The sequence below is a fragment of the Tympanuchus pallidicinctus genome, unplaced genomic scaffold (genome assembly GCF_026119805.1).
Source record: "Tympanuchus pallidicinctus isolate F22 unplaced genomic scaffold, pur_lepc_1.0 scaffold1, whole genome shotgun sequence".
In the NCBI taxonomy this organism is placed as follows: domain Eukaryota; kingdom Metazoa; phylum Chordata; class Aves; order Galliformes; family Phasianidae; genus Tympanuchus; species Tympanuchus pallidicinctus.
In genome coordinates this window covers 44132874-44152020 of record NW_026294618.1, presented here as the reverse complement: position 1 = coordinate 44152020, position 19147 = coordinate 44132874, and the positions used below count along the sequence as shown (strand labels likewise).

Below are 19147 nucleotides of genomic sequence, written 5' to 3'. Positions count from 1 at the left end.
AAGCACTGATCTCACCCCTGCCCTGAGATCACCCCGTGATCTCTGAAGTATCAATTCCCAGCCTCCTCAGGTAGGTCACTTAGAAACCTCATGCCCTCCTCAAAACACCTTTGCGGGTTCTTCCCTGGAATAGTGCATAAATGCACAACAGCAGAGTTATTCTTCCTCTAAGGCACTAGTCAGATTGTTTCCTTTGAACATCCATCAGTTTAGAAGGGAATCCTACACAGGCTTCACATTCAGGTGCCTTGTGTCTTCTTTTCCTTCTAAGATTTTAGGGAACCTGACTTCTGCTACAACTCACTGAAATCCCTGTTTCTCAGGGACGTATCAGCCTTACTTAGAAGTACTTTGGCAATGTCCAAGAGGAGACAAGCTGCACTGGAGACACAGGAAAACTATCTGCACCACATGTAGTACACACATTCACATACATTAGGTATGGCTATGTTATTATATATAGCTCACATTTTTCCACTTCCTTCTCTTTAATACTGAAAACGTCTCTAACAATTCTGCTCTAGTTTCCTTCAATTTGACAGCATCTGAAATAAGCAACAGTCTTCAGCCTTTTTTTTTTGCTGGCTGGACAACGCAGCAGTCAGTGCTGTACCAGCTATGGCTGGAGTTTGGCTTCCCTCCCTTCAGGCTCTCTTCTAACCCTCCCCAGCTACAACCATATTAGTGGGGGAGGGAAACCCATCACAGTCAAACCCAGAAAGCACTCAGTGAAAACAAATAAGGTTGCTAAGGAACCATCCAGATAAAACTCAAAACCACAAAATCTGGGCAACAGGAAGAAGTTCACGCGCTGGCTGCAGACAGACACTGCTCATTCCCCTCAGTGCTCGCTCTGTCATGTTGAACTAACAGAGATGGAGGCTGTTATTGCTGTGATCCTATGTGGGACTAATTCCCAAAAATGTGGGAATTCCAAGAGCCCAGCATATGGCATCACTCAGTATTTACCTGCCCCTCCTCCAACTTTTTTTTGAAATCATTCCATACAAAAAGAGCCAAGTAAAACGTAATACAGTTAGAACTCATTGTACAACTGCATCATTACCTTTAATCACAGCAGCCTCATTAGCAATAGCAGTGAAGGTGCCAGCAGCACAGCACAGTAGCACATAAACCATGGGGATGCAGAAGGCACCAACCCCTGTCCGTGCCTTTCTGCCAGCTCAGCTCAGGACAGTGCGAGCATGACTTCTCATCTGCAGCTCCACCTCCATTCTGCTGTGCAGGTACAGCCTCTGGAAGCACGCCTTGTCAGTGGAGAGCTTTTCCTCCAAACCAAACTCATCTCTGCAACCCATAAATAAACCTATGTCCAGTGCACCATTGGAAGGTAAGGAGACAAAAAAAGGAGAGGTGAACAAAGCGGTTGTGCCTTGCACATGCCACAGAGCCCTGGGGGCCATGTTTATGTGCTTTCAGACCTACAGAGCTCCAGATGCAAGGGGCTCAAAGGCTGCCCTTTGAGCACAGCATGTTCTGTTCCCCACGCACACACCTACAGTGCAGCATCTGACAAGTTTCCTCATGCTTTAAAAGACTGTGAGAAAGAAGAACATGTAACTATAAAGTTGTTATATTTAGCCCTCGTATCTCCACTTACCTTGAGTCAAGCCAGATACTCAAACCACAGAACTGCCTGCCGTGCAGAGGTGCCATCTTACATGCTGTAGAACAGAGATCACATTTGCCACCCGTCTCAGGGCTTAATCGTTGCTTTGCAGCAAGGCTGAAACTTCTCCAAAACAAATGTGGTGAGTTCAGGATGAAGCCAAGCTAGCAACCATCTCCTTGCACACTGAGAAACTCACACTGCCCACTTTGCACCAAGACAGCACCACTTTGATTAATACAGAGTACTTAGTAGAAACTGAACAAATTTAAATCCCTGATTGCAACATAACTTGAAAACAATTTGTATTAAAAAACACAGCCCAACAGTGAAAAATATTTTTAGGGAAAACATTGAAGATATATGCTTTTCTTAGCTAAATGACCTCAAAAAGACCCCAGACTTTCAAAGCCCTTTCTTTGTCATGCTGCAAGTTTCATCAAACCAAACGCAGCAAGAACACAGAGTGGCATTTGCACAGCCAGAGTTGCAGCACAGCTCTTGCACAAGGACAGCAAAGCTGCCCAACAGCTTCCATCCAGGAATGAGGAGACAAGTAAAAATAACAAACGATCTCCTTCTGATGTGACATTTTAGCTGACAAAACTTTAAGAGAACTGAATGGATAAGAAAGGACTGAAGAACAAACTTGCAGCATTGCTGTGTTCATCGTGTACATAAAGTGCACATATTTATAATAATTATAGAATCCTCCCCAACTCACAAGCAGAAACTCTGGAGAGAAACAGCTCACAAACACAGGTAAAGGAGACTTGTAACTTTCATGGTTGCTTCACATACTGTTAAATAAAGCATGGTAGAAATAGTTAAGATCAGCAAAAATACTAACTTACCTCTGCTTCTTCCATTCTGGGCGCAAATCAAGCATCAAAGATTGAAATTCAAACTGTTAAGGTTTCATTTATGCCTAAAGCAAACATCAGGTACTTTGCTACCATGGTGATGAACACAGCAAAAACACCTTAATCACTTCTGATTCTGCAAATGTTAAGGAGGGCTTGGTGCAACAGTTAAGAGTAATCTGGCATTAGACACATTACGGGTTCATACTTTAGAAAATGGTTTGGAGTTTATTAAGTATTGCAATTGTGCATAAACCGAAATACATCAGCAGTAAATGAACACAGAAGTCATGTTGCACACATTATGTGTACACATTATGCTGGTCCTGCAAAGAATTTATAAGACAGGTTGACTGATCAAGGTTTCCCAACATTGTAACCATTAAAATGTTCGGGAAATGAGTCACCTGCTTAACCAGCACATGTTTGCTCATATCAAGAGAATAAATATTCAGCTTTGGAAAACTAAACAAGTTACATCTTGTGTTTTTTGTTTCCCCCCCCCCCCTTCTAAATAAGCAGGTTCTAAGCTAAAGCTCAGTAACTCAATGTTCCCTTTAAAATGACAAATCATAAAATAAATTTTTGTTTTGCTTTTTTAAATATAAAACCAAAGGTAAAGGCAGCTGAATCCTTTGTGTTTGTCACTTTTATATTACAATTTACATTAAAAAAATTAAGATACAAATAGTTTTCAAAGTTATTCCACACTATCACACAGATTTTGTCTTTTTAGGACTAATACCACCATCTTCAACCGACTTCTCTGCTGGTCTCTTTTTTAACCCCTTCATTTTTCTTGTCTGCAGTTTACTAAGATCTTGTTTCTGCATGTGGATTCGACCATAAGTTGTACCAAACACATCATGGGAGATGTTCTTTTTCTTCTTAGGCTGTAAGGGAAGAACATCATCAGTATTTCCGAGCAGAGCGTGGCTGTAGCTGTGGTGAGAAACCATGCATCTGCCTGTATAATCATCACCAGTAAGCCACCAAATCAAGTGCCTAAAACAAAGGATGCACATGATCCCAAGGTATTTACCTTCAGGGCTTTGGGTTGTTTTAAAGACAGCTTATACAGGTCATCTGAAGCTAAATGTGTTCTCCTCATAACCAAATCTAATGAAGGTCCTATATCTTCCAGTTCAATTCTTGGTATTTTACAGCCAGATTTCTTCAGAAGCACCCTAGAAGAGAAGAACAAAAACAACAACATTGTCCTTTGTGATATTTATCTGTCTTCCTAAAGGGCAGTTTCAATCTTGCAGTTGGGAAGATCATTAAAAACAACTGCTACTGCTAATTCTATTACTGAGAAAGATGTCTATCAATAAGAATTTATAATTCACTTCCATCAAAACATGAATACACTTAAAATATGATCTGTTTAGCTTTTGTTTTTTTAAAATGGGATTACAACTGTTAAAACTCAATTATACTACCCTAAAAAGCCACACCATTCCATAAAATCAAAGTAATGCCCTGTGTATTAATAAACAGGGAAAGAACATATACTACAAAATGCTTTGAGCCTCGGGCAAGAAATTTGCTTTTCTTTTTGTGCTGTTTTGCTGTGTGCGTACTGTTTTTTGTTTGTTGAAGAATGAGACTGTAGACAGCTTTTTTTTGTTACAAGAGAAATCAAAGTCACACAGAGTACACACATTTTCAGCACTCGTAGCCCACAGAGGAAAGGCCATGAACTGTGAGAGCAAATGCCAGCGCAGGAAGAAAGATTATCTCATCCTGCATGTTCCTGTTTTCCCTTCTGTATCTCTGGCTACAGCATACTGCCTGCTGTTCTTCAGCAGAGTCCCAGAAATCAGCCTGACATCAAGACTAAGTCTATGAAGCCTGAAAAGATACTCCAAATTCATCCCCAGGTCTAATTTGCAACACCTTAGCAGTCCAACCATGAGAGAACGATCCTCCTAGCTAGAAGGAAGAGCTCAACAAGGAAGAAATGAATACATTTAGGTTTTAAGTGCTTTCTTTCTGCCACACAAGTTACTCTGAGTTACAGTGGAACACCTCTACACAGCACATGTTTTAAATGCAGTTTGCTTCTGCTCCAGGCAGTTCAATTACAGAATTACAGGCTAAAATTTGGAAAGCTTGACAAGTGTACCTAAAGAGCAAACACGGATAGAATGCACACTCACTTGTAGCTTCTCATGTAAATTTTCCCATCAACAGCTGTGAAATGCAGAACATGTTCTAACCCAGCCAGACGAATGTTGGGCACAGTAGGACCTCTGAAGAAATCTGAAAAAAATATTTAAAAGTAGGTGCCCAATTTCTTGACTGAAAACAAAGCCAGGAAACAACTGTAACAAATTGGCTCGTTTCATAATGGATCCAAATGATAGCAGCGAGATAAACTCCTTGACTCTGAAGATTCTCTTATGGTATCAGAAAGGGTCTTTGTTTGTGAAACCAAGTGCGTGTAGGAATCCTGAGAGGAACTCTTCCCAGAGATAATCCAGAAGCAACGTACGTATATGGGATCTAAACCCAAGTGCATGGACAGGAACAAATACCCTTTCAGAGCAGTAATTCTGTGTTAACAATCTGATTGACGTAGCAGAACAGTCTATCCCTCTATATTTTTTAGCTACAAAGTCTTAAAACTAAATGCATCTTATTTTATGTTTGGGCCAATTCACGTTCAGCTAAGCAGATCAGTGTGGAGAAGCCATTAATTCAGATGTGTTTTTAAGACAGCACTCAAGACTCTTAATCCGTGTCAGATTTGGAAGAACATAAAGCAGGGATAAAGACTTGTACAAAACAGAACAAAACTATTTTGTTTAATCTTATCTACCTTCCCTCTCAGTGACTTGGGCAAGAAAGGTTTTGGTATGTAAATTCCTTCAAGCCTCCCCCACAACAAAGAACTTATGTTCTTTGAATAAGAGATATTTGTCATCACAATTAATGTTCTCTCTATTTAATAAGCAAAACACACCTATAAAAAATAAACACTACAAATACTTGCTTAGTTTGCAAACAGAACACCGAAAGACAAGTTAAATATAAAATAAGCCATCTTCAGGCAGCATTTTACGTGAGGCTATGAAAATTTCTGTGCAACCAGTGCCTGAAATAAGCACAGCAATCTGTCCAGCAGATGCAGGGGGTGGAAAAAAGAATGTGACCTTGAGTGAGGGAACAAGGTGTGCTAATAAACATAACAGTGCAGTGCTGAAACATGGGAGAACTGCTAACAGATGCAAAACACATCAGTCTCTTCCTGTCTCATTTCAGGTTCCTCAGCTAGTCATCTTTTCCTCCATTAGCTTTTCAAGAGTATCAGCATTGGAATGGCATCCAAAACAAAGTCTTGCTGGCATGTATCAGTTGGAGTCTAGCCAGGAAATTTTCTTGGTCAGTTAAATACTCTCACTCCTCCTCTCCTGGGTTGAGTTTGTAGTTATGGAGAAAAAGTTGCAAATAAAATATTTTGTTCACTTTTTGCATGTACTTTTCCCTCTGACTCGTGCTCTGTGGGTTCACAAGTGTACATTTACAGCACTTCTACTGGCAACACTTCTCTTTCAGCATTTTCCTGTGGCATCAGACATCCTTTTACCCACAGGATGATCTCTTCCAAACAAATGCAGGTGGTCAGGAATTTCTGTTTCCTGGCAGCGTTCAACAGCTGCAAAAACCTTACACTTCAGTGCATCCAAAGAGCTGAAATTTTTAATGTTTCTTAATTTACATCTCTTGCTTTAGTTGGACTAGAATCTTGCTTTCTCCTCTCTTTCCATTCCCAGTTCTTTCTCCCTCAACACATTTCCAGAACTTCTGATTTACTTTTTTCTGCAGAGGGCTTCACAAACCCAAATTCTACTAACCTGTACATTTTTATATCAGTTCATACGCAGAAGGTGGCAATACTGTAACCTCTGAAGCTACAATCAACATTAGAGGAATTTAAACTCTATCCCAGACTTTCCAGACTTTTTTCCCCAAACATCCCCTTTCTTGACTAGATGGAACCCAAAATCCCTAGGATGGTCAAAAGTGTGTGTGAGGACAGCAGTATGAAGAACAAGCCAATCTAAAACTGTATTAGTCTCAACAAGTTTAGAAAGTGTATAAGAAAGCCATGTAATGCCCAATCATCTTTAGGACCAAAGTGGTATGGAACAGCAAACTAGCCAGCAGGCAGCAATTTAAGGGAAGAAATACTTCATAAATGCAAGCATAAGTAGTTATTAGAGTTTCATGAACTGCGTTCCAAGAACTGACACTGAAAATGGATTCCTGTCCTACTACCTCGTTAGACAACGAAAACAGAGAAAGAACAGCATGTCTTACATTCCAGGCTTCTAAAAAACAAATTCAGCTGCCATTTCTATCTTCTAAATAAATTCTTGCACTTCACATTTTAAGCTGGCTACAGTGTTTGCTTGACATGAAGACAGTAAATCACCCTTGGTTTTCAATTCTACAAAGAAACTGCTGTGAGATGATACTCCTAACACGCACAATCCCTCTTGGTAGCACAAAAGCCAATGAAAGTTTGGTTGTTCACCAGCATCACACTGCTTGGGCAACAAGAAGTTGCTCGCTATCTAATATTCCCACTGGGATTTCAGCAGATCTAATACTGTAACAAACTACTTGCTGTTGTTAAAGGCGTTTTTCTTTCTTAGAAATGAAGTCTGAGCTTAAAAGCACTATCTTTGCAGGAATAGAATGAATCTGTTCTCCCCTATCAGTTAAGAGCAGTCAAATTATCAACCAAATTATTTTAATTGGTTACTGATAGATTCAAGTCTTCATGTGACTTAGCCTTCCCCTTTTATCTATTGTCTTTCATTTAGGTTCCTCACAGAAGTCAACAGAACATCAGGACCTGGAGTACTTGGAATACATGCAACGTATTTGAGTATAGTTGACAAGAGAGTTATTACACGTAAATTAACAGAAGAAATGACATGTGAACATCAAAATAAGAGGACAGGAAAGACTTGCCAGTTCTTTGGCAACCACCTAATGATGCGTGTCTTCTATTTAAAGTATCAAGTTGCTTGATAATGGGGTAGATGAAGACACCTGGATGCGAATCACCAACACTGTGCAGGTGTTGGAACAAGAAAACAGAGCGGGTACATTCTGCAATGTAAATGCTCATTTACAGTGACACAAATATGCATTAAACTCATTAATCTTCATGTTCAGTGGCCACCCAACTTCAAAGGTCCATAAGCACAGTACTAGTCTTTCATATGCCCAAGGACCACTCAGCTGTATTGAAAGGATAGAAGTGTTCTCTTCTGCTCCCTTTTAGTCTCACTGTAGATGAAACATCCTGCTTTAAGGAATCAAAAGAGCAAGTGAGAAAAAATAAAATCTAAGGTCACTTTCTAAAAAGCAACGATTCTGTCTGTTTCCCTAGAAAAAGGAGTCCAATCATTATTTACATAAAAGGAAGATCTTACAAAGACGGATGATTATGAAACAGTACAACCCAAGAATGGAACTGGAAGAACATGCCTGCTCTTCTCAGGCCAGTTTCACTTCTACTTAAGCTTACAGAAGTAATATACTGTTAAGAAAGCTGTTATGAAGCTTAAAAAAAAAATCACCACTGTAACAACCTTTTTGTTTTTTGGGTTTTTTTTAAGTGTGAGGAGACAGTGCACCACATCACCTGCAAGTCCTAGGAAGCTACCCTAAGAAGTTTCATTATTTTTTTGTAGCTCCTCAGCTAAAGTCAGAAGTTAAAGTATACTTTAACTTCTGACACTTCCAACCTTGAGGTAGAATAAAACACTTCAAGTCATTTCGTTCATTAAGATCTCAGCCTGCCTGGACATTATGGCACAGCTATTATTTACAGCTAGTTTTTAATGCACGCATTCATTCCAAATACTCAGATCAATGGCACTTTTGTGAGAACTGGCCAAATTTCCAACAGAAAATGCTTTCATAATAGAAACACAGGCTCAATTATATCAACATTTTCTGTAAGCAAAAACATCCCACTTAATGAAATTAATCCACTGATTCAAAATTAGATATTCATTTTGTCAGGAAAGTAATATAGCAGTGCAATTTACAAGGTAAATACTTTTTTGAAAAATGCCAAAATTCCCCACACAATCAACACTGTGAATATTAGTGAGCATGCATTTTCAACTTTGGGGTCTTTTAGGCTAGTTGTCTTCATCAGTCATGATGATTACTTAACTCTGATTTTATGCCACGTGAAATTTACAAGTGTCTCTCCTCTTGGTTTCCTTCTGGGTCAAACAGGAGCAAACAGTTACTGACAAGCCACCGTTCCCCAATATCACACTGCGACAGATTTATGAGATCCCACTGCTCAAATAATAATACACTGACCAATAAGAAGGCTCTTCAGTCTCCTGTATTCTTCATTTAAATCAAACGTGTCACCAGCAAATATCAACATAGGTTTTGTTCCTTCAGGACACTTGTTGTTCTGTGGGATAAGAATTTTAAAACAACAAAAATTCAGACTGTATTAGGGAACTGATTATTGTATTAATGGCTGGTTATCCATTCAACACGGAATGAAAAATGGTGACTGTAATCTCTAGACAGAACAGACAACTTCTTCTCTTGTGACATGCGTATGGAAAGATGTTTCTGAACAAATGATTTGTATTACCAGGTTTTAAAAACATATTCATATAAAACATGCAAAATAACTCCTTGCAGTGAAAACAATTAATTTGACCACAACTGTGAACAAAAAAACTAGAGATAAACAGATCTGCTGTACTTTGATACTGGACAGTACATGAGAAAAGCCAAAAGAATAGCCAACCACCAAATTCTAATTTTGACCAACATACACAATTACTTGACTAGAACTTCCCCACCATAAACACTACAAACAATCTGACTTCAAGGAAAAGGTTCACATTTATAAAAGGTGAATTTTTTTCGCTCTACCTCTGGACACTACAAACTAGTGAAAGCAAGGGCCATAAACTTTCCTTATTTTTGCAGCATTTGAAGTATTTGGAACACTTTTAATAAATTTTCCACCTTCAAAACATTGTCATATCAACACGGTTGGCTGCATTGATGAAAATAATTCAGCCGGAGAATAAACTCTCCCCTGTGCCACTGGTTCACCTTCTATTAGATTAATTCTCCAGAAAGATTAGCAGCATAGCAATAAAGATGTAATGGGGTGGGAAAGTTGTAAGCACTGCTATCTAGAGCTGTATTTGTTGGCAGCTGGATCACCATCTGATTTTTAATGTGATTGAGATTTGAAAAATGCCTATTTATACAGAAACCTCCCCTGAACAATACCTGAATAAAGAATTGTGTACATGCAAGTAATTAAAAATAAAAAAATAGGAATAAAACAAGTCTGAAAAAAAAGAATTTGTAAATAAAGTTGTAGGAAGCTTACAGCAAGCTTGCCATATGCAAACCAAAGAAAAAGCACATAAAAGTAAGGCTGTATGGAAATACAAAGTAGCAATACTCGAGTACAGTGTGAAACTATTTCTTTAAAAAAGCTTCTGGTTTTAAGACGCAGAAAATGTAAATGCACCGACAAAACCCACCAGCAGATGTCACTGAAAGTCTGTATCAACTCCTCACCTTGATGTCTTTCAGGGATACAAAGTTCTCAATGCCTAGCTCAATCATGTCCAGCACGTGGTAATCAAACATGCGACCTGCAAAAGAAAAGGAAAACCACACCAACATGAAGACAACACTTAAATATCTATTGAAATCTAGACTTTCTATCCAATTAGCAACCCAAGGCAGACACGTTACCTACTATCAGGTTATTGGGTCGCTTCTTGTTATGAGAGCCAAACAGAAACAAAGAACAATCTGATTTCTTGGAAAAGAATTCCTACAATTAGGAAAGAGAAAAAAAAAATGATAAATCACAAGTTTCACCTCGCAAGCATTTAAAATATTCAGTACACAATCTGCTCCTAAGAACTGCATTTATCAGAAAAGTGCCACAGCTCCTATATTTACACCTAGCAGCTGTGAAGCAGAAGAACCTGTGTATCTCCTCCCACCAACAGCAGCAGTTAAGAGGCTCAGAAGAACACTCTGCCTTGCCTGCAGCTCTTCATTTCTGGGAGGTCAGAAAAGACACCTCCCTGTCTGGGCGAACTGCATTACAAATCACACTTCAGCACTGAGCTCTGCCTCCACGTCCCAGAAAAGTATTGACTGAAGACAGATAAAGAACAGACCTGCAGGGGACTCCCCTTGAAACCTGTGCACACAGCTCTTCATTACCTCACTTTGACACCTGTAAACATTTTTAACAGCTGCATGGTACTTCATTAAAGTGATGCAACAAACTCAAAGGCCTAAGATGTGTCCCATTTATACTGCAACATCTCATGCACCACTAAACTGACTTTAAAAAAAATGTATGCAATCAAGTTCAAAAGAAAAAAAAAAACACTTGATTTTCTGTATCTCTGATTGTTCACTGATACACTTATTGATGACCAGCTCCACTGATCATTCTAAGAATGCAGACGCAATGATGACCAGAAGCATCAGAATGTTTTTAGCTGTCATGTTTTCCTAGAATATAGCTAGTTTCTATATGGCTGCGAGCTAAATCATCCAGCTATGTGCCTGTAAGGAGTTAATTTTCAGCTAATAATGTTGCACATTTTTCCTGCTGCCTACAGTTTCACATTCCACTAAGAAAAAAGGTTTTTACCTGACACATCTACATGATTTTTTATTTCATACACGCATTTACTTACTACTGTAGCCCCCAACTCCCAACTTCAGTGTGCACTTTCAGTGACTTGTTTTAACAACTGCCCCTCATGTTGGAACGCTGATCCCTGTTTCCTATACACGAGCCAGCAGTAGCGCAGGGCAAGTTACTGAATCACGTTGTTTGGTTCCCACTGATCATATTTTGAGATAACTCATTTCTGTCTTTAATGCAGAACCACAACCATATATCACCACCATTCCTGTTTTGCTGAATATATACTGATTTTATGACAGATATTTCAGCACTTCAAGTGAACTGCTAGGAAACCAAAATAAAACTCTTAATTCTTCCTTTTGTATCAGGCACTGTTACTTATAGCAGTATTACACTTTCCTAATTTTGCCTGTCAGTTTAGAAAAACAAGTATTTAAGGTAAAAACATCCTCACAACATGGGGATTCTGTCTTGCAGATGGAAGAATAAAATGCCTATGATACCATAAATCTAGATGTAATTCTACCTTCAGCTTATCCAGATTCAACACAGACTTGTTTTTCATCAAACTTCCGATAGTGTAACAGAAAATCATCCTCCAGAAACGTTATTCGTGATTTCACAGCTGAAAGATCTCATAAGAAAAGATACGGTCTATACTTACCAATGATGTCTGGTCCTCAAAAGGCCTGGTAATATTTTTCCTGACAGGAAGTGAGAGAGGGGATGGGAAGTGGGGATAAAAAAAAATTGTAAAGTTTGAGATAAGCACTCCAGTTCTTTTTCTGATAACATTAAGATTCTGGATTCTGCTGCAAACTGCAGCACTGGAAGTTCAGTGTTAGTTCAAAATGTAGGCCATATTTATATTGCCAGGTAATCTTCAGTGCTGCCACTGCCATTTTAATTAAACTTTTCCAAGATTCCTGTCTCCTGAAGCTCCACTTTCACAGCAACCATGTCAATGACAGTTTATGAACTACTGCTTGTTCATTCAATGTTAAGTTTAGCTCTTAAAGTTGATGCTTCTATCCCACATTCATACAGACAATGGCTTCCCACTTGGAGCAAGATTAATCCTGTCATTATAAGCAGCCTACCTACCTACCTGACACAGAACCTTGCTAGCTGTTTGCACAGAACAGAACTGTGGAAGCCAACTGTCCAAGTCTGTTGAATCCTGCTCTGTTAACATCTGCCACAGAACTGCATCAACAATGGCTCTACATCAACACTGACCACGTCCTGCTGGTTTCCAGTCTACTAAAACTTAAGATGAATCTCAGCCACCTTCTGTAACCCTTTGCGTTGTTCACACCCATATCCTAACCAGCATCTCTGTTTGTGCTTGGAAATTAACAAGTCCTGAATTGTACATGATCACTTACTTTTTATACATCACAGCAAAAGGCTTCTTCAGAGCATACTGCAAGAGACAAAGTTAAACGTGTTACATCAAATACATCTAAATGCACAGCGCTGCTTTTCCTTAAACTCTAAAACTTACAGGAGCCCAATAAACAGTATAATTGTGCAAATCAACCTAGAAAATAAGTCAGCTGTAAAAGTCTGCTCACAATAAAACTCTCCACTGTGGCAATCCTGTCTCTGGATCACAATTAACAGAAGAAGGATTTATTTCTAGAAACTAAAAAACAAACTAAGAAACAACTGAAATCAAAGCCACGTAATATGAGCCCATTTGCCTGAGGGGGAAAAAAAAAACACCAAAAAACAAAACAAACAAACAAAAAAAAAAAAACACTGAATGAACAGCCATCTGAATACCATCAGCAGAATATAGCAATGAAATGACAAAGTGTGGTGAGAAAGCAGCACAAGAAAACAGCTACTACGTGTAACTACTATGTTTTCAGGTACTGTGACAGGATGTGCAAGTTTCTGTTTTGGGAGGGCTGAACACTTGGCATCAATACATACACAAGCAGCCTATTCAGCTGCATGGCCCAGTCCCAACCCTGCACCTCACCCTGTTTTCAAATATGCTTGCAACACTTCTCCTTATTGAAAGTGATACAAGGTCCAGCATATCTTTAGATATAAAAAAAAATAATGAGAATAACTCGAGATTTCTGTCAAGGTGCAAGGAAAATAAATACATCTCACTGGATGGGTAGGTAATGACTTACAATGTCTTTAAGCACTTCAGTCACCGTTGAGTTTGCATTTCCTCCTTTTATGAGCATAGCATTTTTTGTGTTTTCTGTAAGCTTGGGCTCTCTCTTCTCAAGAAACCTCTTCGCTCTCTTAGTTTTGGGCTTTCTGCAACAACAAATTCACAGCTAAAAGCACATCTACTTAAGCGGAGCACTGCTACACGAGGTGCACGGAGCTCATACAAATGAGAAACGCCACGGCCGAAGCTAGACGCCGGCCGTCCTCTTCTGCCCTCTCGGTTCCCCCGTCCCACCCTCACTCCCGCAGCTCGGACGCGGCTTTCCTCGCCGCTCGCGGCTCTGCCCCCACTCACACCACCCGGTCCAGCGCGTCCATGGCAGCCCCACGCGCAGCTTCCGCTACGTCACATCCGGCATCCAGGGCGGCGCGAGGAGGCGGGCCGCCGCAGTACGCATGCGCGTGGAGCACGGCCAAAGCGCGCGAACCAACCCGAGCCGCAACATTTCCGGCTGCAGGCCGCGGCGGGTGGAAGCGTCGCTTTGAAACGGGGCCACGCCTGAGTCACGTGGCTCAGCTTACGCACCGCTGAGGGGCGTTATGGACCTTCGGCCGAGCAGCTGTCTGCTCCGTCACTGCAGTACGTGGGCAGAGCAGCCCAGTTTGAGCACGACGCAAGGGGATGCCACATCGGGATGTCCAGTTTAAACCACGATTCTTTTTCCTGCTTTTTGACAAGATATACAACGCATCCGTCTTTTTCAAAGGTAGGGTCTTTTTATTTCTTCAGTTTCGAGGTAGAGATGCACACGTTTCCAATCAGCATCAAAAACGAATAAAACCACTAAACATCTCCCCCGCATAATCCAAACACGAAAGGAATGTAAGAACACAATGCCAGCTTTTCCCACTATAGACTGCTCAGGTAAAATAAAAATTGTGTCGCTGGCCCATTAATTCAATGAAGAGATTCTGAAGAGACAAGAACTGGTATCACGGAGGGGCATCATCTAAGGCAGCACTTCCAGAATGAGAATCCTCTGCCTCAGAAGCAGGGCTGTCAGGCAGAGGGACAGAAGAAGCATCTGCTTCCAAGTCATAGGGCTTTTCAAGATCACAGTTCATGTCAGAATTTCCTCTGTCACTCACCTCCCCCTCTGCCTCCTCAGTTAATTTATCTCTAGCCTGAGCTGACTCCTCAGTATCTTCCTGTTCGTGCAGAAAGCTACAAATCGTGTTTGGCCTGCTGTAGGAAAAGTCTCTGTCCTTGATCTGCAACCACTCCACACCACCTGATGCAAAGAAGGAAAATCAGCATTAGTGAGAAAAGGAGTTAAACTAGGAGGAAAAAAAAAAATAAAATCATCTGTTCACAGATTATCAATGCTGAGCCAAACTAACATGTAAGTAAAAGAACCATTTAGGATATAAAGACATCTTTCAAAAGTTCGGATCAATGTAATTCTGCACTGAGTCTCTCCTTGAATGGATACCATTCATTTTCCTTGAGAAGTAGGGCTACGAATAACAGAAAGGTCTATTTAAAATTAAGTGAAACTTAGTTGTTGAAAAATTAACAAAAATTAAAAAAATTAACAAGCAGACTAAACTTACTAGACATACAAACTTACAAGACACATATATATATTTTTTTTTCTGTTGTCAGTCAGGAAAAAAAATGGGTACTTGAACAATTCTGTGTAGTTCATTGAAGTCATCAGCTCAGCATCTAGAGAGCAGTCCCAAGGAAGGTAATTAAGAGAGTAATGAAAAACAGGAATGTCGTAACTACGAGATAGACAAACTATTAAGTGCAATAGTATTTCCTCAGATTTCAGAACAAGTGCCAACACTTTCATATGACAGACAAGCCATACCAGGGAATATCAGCATATGTCTGACCTTCTTACATCCTTCTGCAGGAATCTCCTACTGGCATACTGGAGGAAACTCTGAGCAGAAGGAATCTGCTTGGGTTTTTTTGTTTGTTTGTTACGTATACATTTGTTGCCTGAAGAAAGAAGCTCCTCTAATTTCTGCATTCTTTAATCAAAAATTCAACTCAAAGCTGACCCATCAATGACTCTATGAATCAGAGCAGGAGCACTGACCAATGCTCTCTTCTCCTTCCTTCTTCTCTGTCAAAAGCGTCCGTGTCATGTTCAACTTCTTCATTGTATGACACTTGTACTTCAGCTGTAGTTTTTGGTTGCCTTCAGCATCTACTATGAAGAGAGGAGGAAAAACAAGTCCCAAAAGAAAATAATTATAGTGAATTCCACTATCAGCTGAAACAAGACTAAGATTATTGGAATGGGTCCAGAGCAGGGCGCTAAGATGGTGCTGGAGACCTCATTGCAGCCTTCCAGTACTTGAAGGCAGCATATAAACAGGAGGGGGAATGGCTGTTTACGAGGGTGGATAGTGACAGGACAAAGGGGAATGGTTTTAAACTGAGACAGGGAAGGTTTAGGTTAGATATAGAAGGAAGTTTTTGACACAGAGGGTGGTGAGGCACTGGAACAGGTTGCCCAAAGAGGCTGTGGATGCCCCATCCCTGGAGGCATTCAAGGCCAGGCTGGATGTGGCTCTGGGCAGCCTGGTCTGGTGGTTGGCGACCCTGCATGTAGCAGGGGGGTTGAAACGAGATGATCACTGTGGTCCTTTTCAACCCAGGCCATTCTATGATTCTATGATTATTCTGAATCTCACAGGCTTTTACAATAAACAGGACATCAAATTGTTACCATTACCATGCTCTGTGTTTTCCTCAAAAAACACGCAGGTTCCCAGGGCATCTAAGGAAAACAAAGTGAAATAGCCTTAGACACTAATTTCTATCAGCCACAGATACTGCACTCACTGTCACAACTCTAGAAATGCTGATTTCCAGCCTCACCCGAAGGCCCAGCCTTTGTTAACCACTTGCCAACTCAGAAACAGATAGCAGTATCACTGTCATTGAATGTACAGTAGAGGGTTTCAGATCATTTTCTTCCCAGTTGTGTCCCACAAGGCAAATAGGAGCAACAGTTTGCACAGCATGTCAGTCCTGCTTATACAGGAGACTGCAAACACCTACTCCAGGACATCTTATACCCCATATTTTTTCCCTTCAGAAGTAACAGGTGGTACACTCCAGAATCAAGTCCAGGCATACTTTCCAGTAAATAAGTACTGGATGTGTGGCAATTTTAGATGGTGCTGCTCTCTATTATTATACAGACATCATCAAGATCTTCAGTTCTTCATTGCCTCATACCCTCCATTAGCAGTGATAAACAAGACTAATGTTAAGAAAGTTCTTTGGGTAATGTGAAGGAGGAGAGATTCTTTTATTTTTCCTACCTTCATAATCTCCTGCAAAGACATATCTGTCCACTTGCAAAATGGGTCTCTCTGTCTCTATTCCCTACAAAGAAACAGGAAAAAAAGTACATGTCAAGAGTCCATTTCTTACTGTACAACCAAAGTGTGCTGAGCACAACACAAAGCAGAATCTGTAGCTGTAGTAGCTTTTGTCAGTTATCCCATGATACGATATCAACAGTCTCAAGGAATGCTTATGTTGTGAATAAGACCAGGTAGACTGGGCATGAGTAGCACATAATGCAGCTATTTAAAGCTTTTCTAACAGCATTGCAAGAGAATCTCAAAGCACAATATTTATAAGCACCCCATTAACACTGTTGAAAAGCACATACTCATTCAATGACCAATTCAATAATCAATCATCACTGTAACGCATTTCAAAAGAATTAGGTCAGACACAAGAAACCAATCTGCTTATAAAAGCACATTCATCCAGCAGTGGATAATTTATGAATTTGGACTGCATTTCCTTATTTAATATTTTCAAAATTGACTCTACCACCTCACACAGTCTGACCAATTGCACACACTAAGATGTTTGCTTCCACCTTTGTGGCTGGCAACATATAATAAAGGTCCGGTTATCCTTCACATTCACAGTAAATAGAATTAGCCAGACAACATCTGCAAGAACACAGTGCAATGCAGAAACATGCAGCCTTTGCCGTGTCCAAGTTATTTAAAGAAATGTGCTTTGCATTTATTTAGGTGCGCTAAGATACATGATTTTAAAAACTCAACTAAGAACTTAAAAACAGAGTGGATAATAAAAATGTATGCGTACTTCATAGAACCATAGAAAGGCCTGGCTGAAAAGGACCACAATGATCATCTGGTTTCAATCCCCCTGCTATGTGCAGGGTCACCAACCACCAGACCAGGCTGCCCAGAGCCACATCCAGCCTGGCCTTGAATGCCTCCAGGGATGGGGCATCCACAACCTCCTTGGGCAACCTGTTCCAGTGTGAAATATACTTCTGAAAGCATTTCCTAAATTCAGAAACAACATGCTACTTCCGATAGAATGACCACAACCCACAGCCAAGCGCAGCCAAGAGAAGTCATGTAACTCTCTACCAAAGATTTTATCTAAATTTCATTGACTTCAAGGCATTTGGAAACAGCCCTGCTCTGTTGTTGACTTGTGTACTCACTTACCCCTTTCCTATTGTGCTGTAATCACTCACCAAAATCTTGCATTTGTTTTCGCATTTTTCTAAGAAGTCTGAATCAATAATTCCCGAGAGCTCCACCATCACCAGCTGCTCCTACAAGATAAGTTATAACATGCACCCATTACTGATGTACCTGAACTCTAGAAAAAAACACAAAGACACAGACCTTCAGCCTAAACGGACCCTAAAACAGCTTATTCTGCATCCAGCCCATAGGAAATGGCAGACATGAGAACACCCAGGGGAATGCTGCTCCCCGCTGCTCCATCAGACACCTGCTTTACACCTGGCCTGCCTGACCTTTTTCTTCCTAGCTAGGAAGCTTCACCCTTGAAAAGCCATTTACTTCGGAAAAATGAGAATCGACGTGGGGAAAGTGGTGTGAGCTATAACAATGTGACCGGTTATACATTTCAAAACACATTTTCCAGACGTTAAATATCTACCTAAGGTAAGGCATACTAGAACGAGAGGTAAAATTAAGCAAATACTGCTTGAAACAGCTGCTTTAAGAGGGATAAGATCGCTAGTACCAGAAAAACGCTTTCCACTAACACTGTTTTCCAAAAAAACTTAACCGAGAACAGCCGCAGGGACATAACTTTCCGAACACGGCCGCTGCACAGGCAGCGACCCACCGCACACAGCGGACACGCGGCCTCTCTGTGCCCGACTCACGGCCGGCCCAGAACTCACGTCACCCCGGCCCTCCTCACCCGGCTCCGCGGCCCATCCCGAGCGGCCGCGCCAGGCACACCGGCGAGACACGCCCCAAGGGGGCGCCCCTTCCCCTACCGGTGCTCGGGAAACAGAGGAGCCCGAGGAACACGCAAACCGACCTCCACCTCGCCCTCATCTTCCTTCTCGCCCCCCTCCACGCCCTGCACCGCCGCCATGTCGCCCGCCGCTCCCCCGCCGCTTCGCCTCAGCGCACACCACGTGGGCGCGGTGCCGCCATCTTAGAGGGGTCCCGGCCCCGCCCCTGTCCGTGCCCCCAGCAGGAGGCGGCCGTGAGGCGCTTCGTCGCTGCGCTGTCGTTACGCTTGCCGTGCCTCTGGCTTGTGCTGAGGGTGCCTTCCTACTCACTGTGCCAACGTCATTAATTAAAATGTTAAATACCTGTGATAATAATAAAAGCTGGTGCTGAGGGAATTCACGGCAGCTTCTACTTAAGCTCTTGCCTTAAGGAGGAGAACACAAACGTCAGTGTAGCGCCGTCTTTTCTCCTAGAAAAAGCCCTGAACGTACAAGTCAGTTCAGCAGTTAT

General features: G+C 41.1%; 2 protein-coding genes across 4 annotated transcripts; both read right to left on the bottom strand.

Moving 5' to 3' along the window:
- Positions 1-2698: 2698 nt before the first annotated feature.
- On the bottom strand, positions 2699-13769 carry RPF2 (ribosome production factor 2 homolog). Its single transcript, XM_052678719.1, has 10 exons — positions 13689-13769; positions 13348-13480; positions 12586-12623; positions 11862-11901; positions 10276-10357; positions 10096-10172; positions 8854-8953; positions 4656-4758; positions 3536-3680; positions 2699-3386 (listed from the first exon to the last, which is right to left on the bottom strand). Exons 1-10 carry the CDS (start codon positions 13709-13711, stop codon positions 3207-3209), a joined length of 921 nt encoding a protein of 306 aa, XP_052534679.1. The 5' UTR covers positions 13712-13769; the 3' UTR covers positions 2699-3206.
- Positions 13770-14088: 319 nt separating this feature from the next.
- Positions 14089-18856, bottom strand: GTF3C6 (general transcription factor IIIC subunit 6). Of its 3 annotated transcripts, none has more exons than XM_052678736.1 (6): positions 18720-18856; positions 17893-17973; positions 16682-16745; positions 16087-16131; positions 15445-15558; positions 14089-14625 (listed from the first exon to the last, which is right to left on the bottom strand). In XM_052678736.1, the coding sequence occupies exons 1-6, from the start codon at positions 18774-18776 to the stop codon at positions 14327-14329; spliced, it is 660 nt and encodes a 219-aa protein (XP_052534696.1). In that variant the 5' UTR covers positions 18777-18856; the 3' UTR covers positions 14089-14326. The 3 variants fall into 3 exon arrangements, with proteins under 3 accessions (XP_052534696.1, XP_052534703.1, XP_052534690.1); XM_052678743.1 differs by having other exon boundaries at positions 15445-15555; positions 18720-18855; XM_052678730.1 differs by lacking the exon at positions 18720-18856 and adding an exon at positions 18414-18555.
- Positions 18857-19147: the final 291 nt, after the last annotated feature.